The sequence below is a fragment of the Leopardus geoffroyi genome, chromosome A1 (assembly GCF_018350155.1).
Source record: "Leopardus geoffroyi isolate Oge1 chromosome A1, O.geoffroyi_Oge1_pat1.0, whole genome shotgun sequence".
Lineage (NCBI taxonomy): Eukaryota > Metazoa > Chordata > Mammalia > Carnivora > Felidae > Leopardus > Leopardus geoffroyi.
Window position 1 is genome coordinate 232,586,260 of NC_059326.1, and position 11,290 is coordinate 232,597,549.

The following is an 11,290-nucleotide window of genomic DNA, read 5'->3' on the forward strand; positions in this document are numbered from 1 at the left end:
GTAGGGGCGCCTGGGTGGCGCAGTCGGTTAAGCGTCCGACTTCAGCCAGGTCACGATCTCACGGTCCGTGAGTTCGAGCCCCGCGTCGGGCTCTGGGCTGATGGCTCAGAGCCTGGAGCCTGTTTCCGATTCTGTGTCTCCCTCTCTTTCTGCCCCTCCCCCGTTCATGCTCTGTCTCTCTCTGTCCCAAAAATAAATAAACGTTGAAAAAAAAAATTAAAAACAAACAAACAAACAAACAAAACCCGATTGTAATCCATAAGAGCATTAACGCAAAATAAGCTGTACTTCTGGGGGGGAAGCGTCCTGGTGGCCGTGACATTTCAAAGGAAGGTCCTGTGATTTCTTGAAGTTTGGAGTTGGTCAGGGGCCTTTCATTTTGCTTTTCTGTCCTCATCCGAGTGCGTTGAGCTGTTGAGTAGCGTGTTCTTTTCCAAAGTAGCGTCACTTGTGATGCTGTCTTCCCAGAGTTCAACATGTTCCACATGATCGCCGTGGGGCTGAGCAGCTCCATCTTGGGCTGCCTCCTTACGCTGCTCGTCTACACCTACTGCCAGCGGTACCAGCAGCAGTCCCACGACGCCACCGTCATCCACCCTGTCGCTCCCGCCCCTCTCAACACCAGCATAACTAACCATATTAACAAACTGGACAAGTACGACTCAGTGGAAGCCATCAAGGTAAGGGACCGGCAGACAGATGGCCAAGCAGCACCCCGGGGGGCGGTGGCTTGAGTGAAGGAGGGGAGGGTAAGGTAATAGGTGTGCTTCGTGATGAGCTGCCTTTTCAGCTTTCCTTTGCCTGAAAAAAAAGGTGGCATCTTATATGGGGAAGTGGGTTAGAAACAAGACACAGAAGCGGCAACAAATAAAATGCTGGAAAATACTGAGTCATTGGCCACTGTCCAGTTCGCCTCCACGGTGCCTTCCATGTTCAAAGAGAGGTCTTGTCAACGAGAAGAGCTCCAGGCCAAGGACCTGTACTTGCCAGACGGTGGTAGTGAGGACCGGGGTTGCGTAATCCGATGTACAGGTTCATTGCTGGAATCACCCCGATGGGATCCTGAGAAAAACTGTCACATCATTATAAAAATTATCTTCAAATAATTTGTATGCATAATGAAGTCTCTTCAGCTTTGCACGCTGCAGAAGTGCTATGTGGCTGGTGTGGGGTGAAGTGTTCTGTTAGATTTTCCCGGCGGGTGATTAATTCAGTGATCCACCCAGAAATAGAGGCCAGTTCTAAGGAAGGAAGAAAGAGTGGAAAGGGTATCCGCTTTGGACCAGAAAGAGCTGAGTTCATGAGTCACCAACTGAGTAAACTTAATGCTAGTCATTCACAGTCACCGAGCCTCCATTTTCTCCTATGTCTTGACTAGTGCCTGACAAAACAAATGTGGTCTTTATTTGAGGCATTGTGCATCAGGTTTTGGATTACAAGTTAGTCACTTCTTTGAACCTCAGTTTCTTCGTCTTTAAAATGGGTGTAGCAATATGTACTGTCATATCTTTGTTGCACGGTTTAAATGAGATAACATACAGGAGGTCGGGGGTGTAACTGGAAGGACATCGAGGACTCTTGTCTGCTTCACCCAATGTGCCCTACCACCCGTGTGAAGGAACGAAATTCTCATGTTGATATTCCTGTGAAGTTGGTGGTTCCCCTGGGCATTTTTAGGGAGCACGTGGAGACTCTTTCTCTGCTATGATTTCCTTTGAAATTCCTTTGATTTCCTTCCCATGTGGGAATATGGAACATCTTTAGCACCTACAACTTCAGGTGATTGAAAGGGCTTGTGTCCTGGGACCCACAGTGCCCTCTCTTATTTCCCTCCTACCACGAGGCCCCCTTCTCTAGCACTTGGACAGAGACAGAGCCAGCTGACTTTCACCCATGGGCCTTGCTTACCCCCAGGATCCAGAACCCTTCAGCACCTTATAGTAATCACGTGCTAGGGCTGTGGAATGAAGCACCAGGCACTAATAACACGCCCCTCACGACGTCTCAGAGCGGAGATCCCGGAGTATGAGAAGGAACGTGAGCTCCTTTTATGAGCAACAACCTTCCAAACAAGCCTTCAGAACCCAAGAAAGGGGCTCCTCTAAATGTGATTCCAACCTATCAACTTGTGTGTCACTCCAAGTGTCTCAAGATAATTCAGCTGGTCTTCTGTTCTCACTTAAGATCCAGTAGCCACTCGAGATAATAAGAAATTTCATTTCTACGAGGGCAGCAGGGTAGCGCTGAGGATCCTTCTGGAACTTTCTTCTGATACCTTGCCCAGACCAGTCCTGGACAGTTGGCCTCTGCCGACCATCCTGCATCTTTATGTCAGTTTTTTCAATATTTGCACTCCACCTGGCATAGTTTAGCATTTTGGAAGTATCGGTGCCTTTAATGACTTAATTAAGGAAGGGCATCTGTGTCAGAAGTGGCTACAGGAGCCTGTGTTAGGGGGCCCATAGCTGGTGTGTCAAATTAAGAATATGCGTACTCTGACCTGTGGAGTGAGGAGGCACAGGCCACCCCCATGGGATCGGCAGGCAGCTCCCTCTGCAGCTGAGCTCCCACTTTGGGGAAGTGGAAACCCCAGGCTTGTTTTGACTGAAGGCACAGTTTCAGTACACTCGCCCAAAAGAAGTCAAGTCCCATGGTTTATTACTGACACATCCCAGGAGCCTGGGGAAGGGCAGTCCCCCGTCCCAGGTCAGCAGTGAGCAGGAGACAGAGAGAGGGTAGCAGGCACCTGTTACTCACAAGGTGGTTGGGGCAGACGTCACTGACTTTTTGCAGGCTCAGCTCAAAGCAGGAACTTAAGGCAGGAGCTCTGGTCCTCTTGTAGGCATGCACACCTTGGCTGGGTCTGAGCAGGGTTGTCGTGCTGGCAAATGCCCAGAGGGTGACTCAGAATGGCTGTTTCCTCATCTCATGCTCAACAAGTGTAGAGAATGACGAGCAACGAAGTCATTTGAAATTTCATGCATTTACTTCAAAATCTCTTTTCCACCTACGTATCCATGATAATTAGAATGCTGCTTAAAGAGTTACACAACATTCAAAGTGTTGATTTGAAGTCACTAGAGTTTAAGGTTTTTTGAAGGTTGGGAATACTCCAAATCTATTTATCAAAAGCCACCAGCTTCATTCTAGTTACGAGGCAGGTCTTCAGGAAGGCAAATAACGTGAGGAAGCAAATAAGTGAGAAAACACCTTTTAAGACAGTGGAACCTTAGCAGGGAGTTCATATTCAGCATAATCGTGCCCTCATTATATTCTTTTTTTTTTTTTCTGAAATACTGCCCATGGAGTATTCTTAAATCTTTTCCTTAATCATTTTCCTTTTTACAGGCATTTAACAAAAACAACTTGATCCTAGAGGAAAGAAACAAATACTTCAACCCGCATCTCACTGGGAAAACCTATTCTAATGCCTACTTTACAGATCTCAACAATTACGACGAGTACTAATAGTTGTTATATTTTTGGCTTCTTGTAATTCCCCAGTTCCTCAAGGCCTGTGCTCCATGACTGCCCATGTTTCCAAGACTTCAGAGTTGAAGTTTGGATACATTTCAAGTGCATTTCAAGCCATGAGTTTCCCATTGCTACCAAAAACAGACATCCTTAAAAGCAACACAGATCTAAATATGATGTCGTGAAAATCTGGTCTCAATGCTTGATCATTGTTGAGTGAGCCATGGTGTGAGGCTTTGTTTTGTTTTGTTTTACTGTGTTCAGTCCATTTTTTTTCTAACAAGTCACTTGTTTTCTTGAGCTTTTTACTAAATGTACCACCCACATGGGAAGGAGTCTTTAGAAATAGGAATGTCTTCCTGCTCTGGGGCATAAATCTTTATGATGTTCTAATCCAACAAAAGAGACACTTCAGCTGAGAGTCACCGTTCTCCATAAGGCGTGTTAGGTCTGTAAGTATTTGATGAAACGAAGAATACGAATGTGGCCATAGAGTTCTGCACCCTGGATCCCCTGTCTTCCCAACCTGAATAATTCTGTGGAATCCGTGGAAGCGACTTGTGTGTTTGGACTTGGAACGGTTCGTGCCTGGGTGAAGGGCAGGGATTCACCCCGGCTTGTATCTGCGGAGGTGATGGTGTGAGGTATGACACACGCTTTCCCCGGTCTTAATGCAGTTACTGTGTTATCCCTGGTGGAGGCGCACTCACAGACCAGAGCCACAGACACAAGGAAGGGTCCAGCGTTCCGTGCGATGCTACGAGGCTAGCCATAGTCTCCCTCCTGGATTTCACAGCATTCCAGGGAGCTCCTTGCCATGCGGTTGGTCTGGAAGCCCCGCCCCTGTCCAGTCCATAGTAGCATCCTGAAGAGACGACCCGTAAAACCAGCACTTGTCAACATTTGGATAGACGCCACACATTCTGTGTCCCCGCAAAGAAAAAATCTTAAACATTCATGACACCAATGGGGGAAAGCATTAAAAATACTGGAATGTAATGGGACCCGACTTTTTTATTTTTTATTTTTTTTTTTATCTTCCATGTTATGGAAAGGATTGAAAGAACTGACCTTTAATGAAAGGCAACTTTCTGATTTCTATCTCCCGATAGAACTAGTGTATGGCCATCATCCCCTTCCCAGAGCATTACTGATGTGTAAAGCTGGCTTTCTTCACCCCCGCGCTGTAAATAGCAAAGTGCCCCCCAAGCTGTCATTTGCCGCCTCCGGGTCAGGTGAGGAGGAGACGTCCAGTTCTGGTGCCTTTGGGTTCTGTCTCAGTGCTGCCTTCCTACCTGCCCCCTCCCGTTTCTCCCTGCATGGAGGCAACAGCATTTCAAGATGTACCTTGAGAAAGCAGGGATGTGAGGTTTTTAATGATCCCTGTGGTTCTGAGTATTGATCACTGCTAAGCATTTCAGAGTGTTATAATACTATTCATAGAGGTCTCCAGAAAGGAAAAAAAAAACAGGATAAATTACTCATAAACAACTGATAAATAATACATGGCAGTTGGCTGACTAGTCTTTGAAAGTAAGAACAAGATTGAAACTGTTCATCTGATGCCTAAGTGGTCAGTAAAGTGTGTTCTTTTTGCTCAGTGAACCTTCCGGTTTCCGAAGATACATAGCACGGGCGTTGAGGAACACAGACTTATTAGCACACATGTTTTTATCCTACCCCATGTAAAGAAACAATCTCAGAAAGTGTTGGGGGAAAAAAATCCCATGTTTACTAATGAATATTGTTGCATTGAAAATACTCCCATGTACCCAGACTTCCAGAAGCTACTGTACTAAAATTCAATTTTAAATGGCAGGTGGTTTCAGAGAGGCCTGGTAGATTGCAAGTGAAGGGTGTTCTGCGTCCTTCTGGTGGGGAGTTCATGTGGCCTCTCCTGCATTGTTGTCTGCTGTTTGAGACGACTCTGTCTGGACGCACAGGGCCAAAGTCCATACTCAGGAGGTGAAATTCAGTCCGATGGTTTCCTCTTTGTTCCAGAGCTAGATTTTCAACTGGTGTTATCACTTTTCTATAAGAAAAACGCCTTCACCACGAAGCATGTTATAGTTGTTTTTTGAATCCCTCCCCCGAGTGTTTTCTAAGCTTAAAAGGTCATTTTATTTCCCTAAGGAAAGAGGATACTAGTTTCAAGAAAGCATCAGTGGACCTGACTGGAATGCTTTCTCAATGCTGTCGAGGCTGGACTTCAGTCGTGTCATGCTGTGGCCCGTGACAGCATCCACCTTCCACACCGAACTGTCATGTTGGCGATCGCCTACATCCTGGATTTATCACTGCAAAGAAAGGCCCTCATTTTTGTTCCCGGACACTCCCCTCAAAGACAGATTATGTTGGCTTCTCTTTCTCCCTGCCTCTCTCCTCTGTCTCTCTCGCATTCTCCTTATTTCACAGAGTTTCAATTGGTTTAGAATAATTTCAAATATAGTCGAAGTATTGTCATCAGCTATGGAGTAACTTGCTTTTCTAGGTTTCATGTGTCTGTGCCTCCCCTCACACCTCCTGTGTTGCGTGAGCCCAGGTGGGTGTTTACAGTGGTGTTTACCACTTGCCCTGGGACCTCCTCCCTAAGGAGCCTCCCTGGGGGCTGAGTGTGGGATCCCCTCTCTGTGGGTCCTGTTGTAAGTTTCTGAATGACCGTTTCCTTCTGTCTTTTTCTTTTCCTTCTTTTCCTTTCTTCTGTTTTTTTCCTTCTTTCCTTCCTCCTTCCTTCCTTCCTTCCTTCCTTCCTTCCTTCCTTCCTTCCAAGCAGCACAGATAGAGACTAATATTTTAAAGCTGCACCCCCTCTGAACCTAACCTCAAATGACACTAATCCCAGTTTAATCTCTAGGATTATTTCTGGATAGGGTTGAAGCTTGGCTGGTTTTCGTTAGGACACTGGCTTTTAGTCTCACATTCAAATTCTTTGGAAGGGAGTCCCAGGGGCGGTGCTGCTCTGGGTCCTTTCTCCAGAGGGGACTGTCACCAGGGGGCTGCATCCTCCCGCAGGAAGGACGCACAGCACGGCCCTTCCCCAGGCCTCGCGGGAGGAGGGGGGGGGGTGGAGGTGAGGAGCCCCGGGCCTGTGTCACCCTGAGCCACAGGACTGGGACTTCGGAGGAGTCTGGGGCCGGGTGGGTTCTGCCCCACGGAGGCCCCGCGGTCACCGGACTGGGCGCTGCCCCGCACGTTTGCCCCCCTCGCCGGGGACCCGTTTCCGTGGGGACCCCTGAGCCCTCACCTCCGGGGGCGCCCCAAGCCTGCTCACCCTCGGTGCTGCCTCGTGTGCAGGGCAGGTGCAGGGGCGGCCGGCGGGGGCAGTGGGGTGTCCCTGCCCCGGAGGGAGCCCGGTCCCTGGGAAGGGGCCGCCCGCGTGCCCGGGGGGACTGGGGTCTGGCCCCACTGCCTCGAGGGCAGATGCCAAAGAGAAGAGGAGGTGGGAAAGGGCGGGAAGTAGGGGGGTGTGGAAAGATGGGGACCCGGCAGCTCCGGGCCGAGTGGGAGGGACGGTCCCGGGTGGGGAGCCCGGACCCGCCGGCTCTGTGGGTCTGAAGCCAGGACCCTGGGGGGGATCCACTGCACAGACAGCAGGGGGTTCCGCCCCGGGCGCCCTTGTGTCCTGCTCTGTCCGCACAAAGGTGAGGCCGTGGGGGCCCCCGGCCCACGAGGGTGCGCGTTTGCACCCCAGGCTGCGGTGGCACTGGCGGGGCAGAGCCTTCCAAGCTGTGACAGAGTCCCAACGGGGGGATGCCGCGCGTCCCCAGGGCCACCTGCCGGGGTACACGCGGGTGAAACTGAAGATCAGAGGAGACTTTATTTGAAGTCTGTAGGAGTCTGCACTCAGCTAGTCATGTTGTCCAAATACCTGTTTGATGCACAAAGTGCAGCTTTGCTAATGCTTGAATTCACACGTATCTTTATGCTTCTCTATGATAATTACTTGCTCTCCGAATAAACCGCGAACATTTCCCCAGCACTGTCACACCACCTCCGGCAGGAAGTCTTTTACACTCCAGTGGGGTTTTCTTGTGTGGCATTTGGGGGCAACTCCAAATTTCGCATTTCTGTCTCAAAAGAGGGCTCTGGGGCACCTCCCCAGGGGCAGCAGGTACCAGCCTTGGATCCAGTGAACTGCTTCTGCCTCAAAGCAGCCGTGCTCCACAGAACAGGATTGTCCCGAAGCCTCCAGCTCCAATAATCAATGTTCATGAAGGTGGGGACTAAAATGATTACCTTGAATCGACTCATATGCAAACTCTCTGCTGTGCTTTCCAGGATAGGATGGGGCAAAGTGGAATTCTCAGACCGCGTTGGCTTACCCCTTGCATCCATCCCTTCTAATGTCTCCATTATGTCATGATAATTCTTGTTGACCTGGTGATAATACGTTGACACAATATTGCAAGTTTGATTACCCTCGATTATCAGAAACTAGAAAGCCATTCTGAGCCCTTGCTCCTCTCAATGGGAATGAAATGGAAGAACATAAAGTAACAGTCACTTTGGCCTGAGAAATGCACAAAAAGAAATGCCAGTCATTGCACGGTGTACCCCCGTGTGAGAGAAAAGATTTGGAGGCCAGGAGCCATGGCGGAATTTATTTCGGCTGCTCTCCCCTATTGAGGTCATTAATAAGAACTGATTTAAAGATGCTTTGTAACTCTACAAATGCCGACTCGAGGTATTCATGTTACCTGTTTTGATAGCCTGATAAAACACAGGGAAATAGGTTGTTGGAATCCTTGCTTTTCTCTTTTGGAAACTGACAAGTAATGAACAAGATGCATTGTTGAATTATTGGCAGGAATTTCTGTAATGACTATTCTATACTCCTTTTTTATGGACTATATTAAGGGTGTGTTATACATGTTTTGGGAAGTAGGTGAATCAAAGTTTTTGCATATGTCATATGTCATATGTCACATTATCAAAAAATTTGGTCTATATTACGAAAGCATCAGGAACAGGGATTGTTTTCTCTTGAAAATATAGCTTATGCCGCACGGGGACTTAGAACATCATCAAAACCAAAAGCAGAGCCTGACAGCATGTTCATTTCCTAGTGTAAGCTGTCTCATAGTATTTGCAAAAGATCGTATTACTTCTGCCATAGAAAGCAATCAAGCTTATTACCCATGACCAGAGTCAGAATCCATTTTTGTTCAAGCAAACAGGTTTTACTGTATTGACATGATGAGGATAACTAGTCAAGGACATTTAAAAACCTGAAAGGAACAAAGGAGAGGTAGAAGACCACGCTGTGGCGTTTCTTAAACCACCATGTTGGGCTGGCAATACCATCCACTCCATCTCTTCATATTCAGTAAGAAATCTGAGGCCAGTAGTTTGACCACGACCCTATTATCTTTTAACTTTGGTTGAAAGGCCAAGTGGCCCAAGTGTTAGGTGAGCGGTGGTTCAAATGGTAGTTCAAAATAGTCCAAATGCTAGACAAATACAGGCTGGGAGCCCAATCTGGATTCTGGAAAATCCAAACAGTCCTTCTGTCATGTCACTAAGAAGAGAGCGTCGTTAGCCATCCTCCGTAAGTGCAGAGAGATTCATTTTCTCTATACAAAGTTGCCAGTGCCTTGTTTAAGATGGTGATTTGTCCTCCCATCTGGATATTGTTGGTTCCAATTCAAAGCAGAGGACTGACTGGCTACACTCTGAAGAAAATCATGCTTACCTGTCTCTTTGAACTCAGGAATAGAAAATGACCAAGGAGCACATCCTAGTTGGGTGTCCTGTCTGCCCCCACTGGGTGGGGCATGTAGCACCGGAACAGGTGCAGAAGTGTGCTCAGAGTTCAGGTTAATCTGGTCTCAGCCTTCCAGAAACTGACATCACCTTAATTTTACATCTTCCGTGAAAACACCTTAGTGTTTGGTCTGTAGTGGGGATGCCGATGTGGTGTCTATAGAAGTTAGAGTTTTTGTTACCCCTTTCAGGCAAGTCCAAGGTACAGGAAAATCAGGCTCGTGGCAGCTGGCACAGATACCGTGAGTGGAGTGAGAACCACCTAGAACATTGTGTGTGTGTGTGTTTTAAGGCAATTTCAAAACTGCTTCACAAGTTCACAAAGTTGTCACCCTTAATTTGGGTTAAGAAAGTTAACAGTGTTTTCTCTGCTGAAGGTGTTTTCTCTTATACCATGACTGTTGGCCAAAATCAAACTTTAACTTCGGCACTTTGAAGGAAAGCACAGTGTGAACCTTCAACCCAGGCACCTACAGTCACCACTGAGACTCTACATCATCTGCAAAGAAAATGCACAAACTTGCTCCCTTGTAGGATTCTTCAAAAGCGTATAACGAAGCTTGTGTGTTACGCCCCTTGATGTGACTTTTGAAGATGTTATGAAATGCTAAATGCCTCATTCTGTGTGAATTTGCTGTTGCTGTTTTGTGATACAAAATAAACTTCCTTGGGATTGTTTTGCTTTTTTTCACTGAACCTTCTCCAACCAAAGCCAACTTCAGCCCTTGGTAAACTTGCAGATAGTTACTGACCTTAAAATTAGTTTTTAAAAGACCATATGTATGAATCATAACGGAGCTTTGTAGATGAGACAGTGTTGCCTTTCCCTTCCCTTGAATGAGAAAACGGAGTTTTGATTGCCCAGTTGGAATCCTCATGGATTGCAGATCTGTCTTCACTTTCTTGGGTGCCACCTCCCCCGTTTTTTTAGTCCTTACATTTGGTTTTTCCAGGTTTCTTTTGAAACCTTGTCGTTAGAAATGTGTAATACAAATTTCCAATAGTCTTCACTTTTATGTTTTCTGTTCATCAGTTTGTTGGTCTTAAATGCTCACTGGAGAGAGCTGTCTGGCACTGTATCCAAGAATGTTGTTTAATGACACCTGACAGGTGCATTGCGTTCAAAAGTCAGTTTGAGACACCGATTGTGGCACCCCAGGCCGGGAGCTCATCCGTTGCTGCATTTGGGTCAACTATGGAAAATGTTGAGAAGGGGCAGTCGGTGGGGGGCAGGTGTTACCCACCAGTCAGCAGAAACCAACTCACATCTCCTCCAAGTCCCAATGCTGAGGAAAGCAAGCATATTTATAAGAAAATGAGCTGTTATTCCAGAAGGGAGAATGCCGTGCTCACTCACTGCTCTCGGTGAATTGCCAGTTTCTACGATCCAAGCCAGTTCATTTTATTTTTTCAAACAATAAATTCAGGAAGAATGACCCTGAGTGTTGCTCAGAGTGCCATCTTCCTTCCATAGCATCCCCTCCCTCCCATCTCCTACCTGCCAACACTTTGGGGGACGAAATAAGAGAATCCCGATTATGTACAGTATAAATTGTATTATATTTTTTGTACTTATGTTTTATGTAAATAGTTTGTCTCATGCAATTGTATGTGAGCATTGAAATAAATCCTACCATTTAGGAAACAGTTTAGTGCAATTCTTCTTCGCATAGCTGCAAAGTCTCCGTGCTCCCGGATGTGCTAAGGCGTGACAGCTCCTTGGAGGGTTCCATCAGAGTGAGACTGGACAGCCTGCTGCACAAATCCCCTATCAAGCTCCTGTTTGTTCTGCAGATCCTCAGGCGTCTTGAGTGGTGGCCGAGACTGGGCCCCACCAGCCTCACGATGATTCTGTGATACAGTCAAGAAGCGTTAGCAATGTTTCTATGGGTAATGGGACCTATGTGACAAGGAAACCAATCAGGGTTTTAATTTATTAGGAGTTGGTGTCAGATCCTGTGGAAGGGTAATGCGGTAAGTTATATTCATCTCTCCAGCACACCATATTCCGTTATTTCTTGCATAAAACAAGACTTTTCTAGAATGAACTGCT

General features: G+C 47.0%; 1 protein-coding gene across 11 annotated transcripts in view; it reads left to right on the plus strand.

The window, feature by feature from the left end:
• The window catches only part of SEMA5A (semaphorin 5A), a 484,035-nt gene extending 473,153 nt beyond the window's left edge, over positions 1-10,882 (plus strand). For all 11 annotated transcript variants that reach the window (XM_045442243.1, XM_045442302.1, XM_045442320.1 and 8 more), the window contains 2 exons: positions 469-680; positions 3,349-10,882. In XM_045442243.1, coding sequence (XP_045298199.1) covers positions 469-680; positions 3,349-3,468 — 332 coding nt within the window. In that variant the 3' untranslated portion in view covers positions 3,469-10,882. The remainder of the gene's footprint in view (positions 1-468; positions 681-3,348) is intronic.
• Positions 10,883-11,290: the final 408 nt, after the last annotated feature.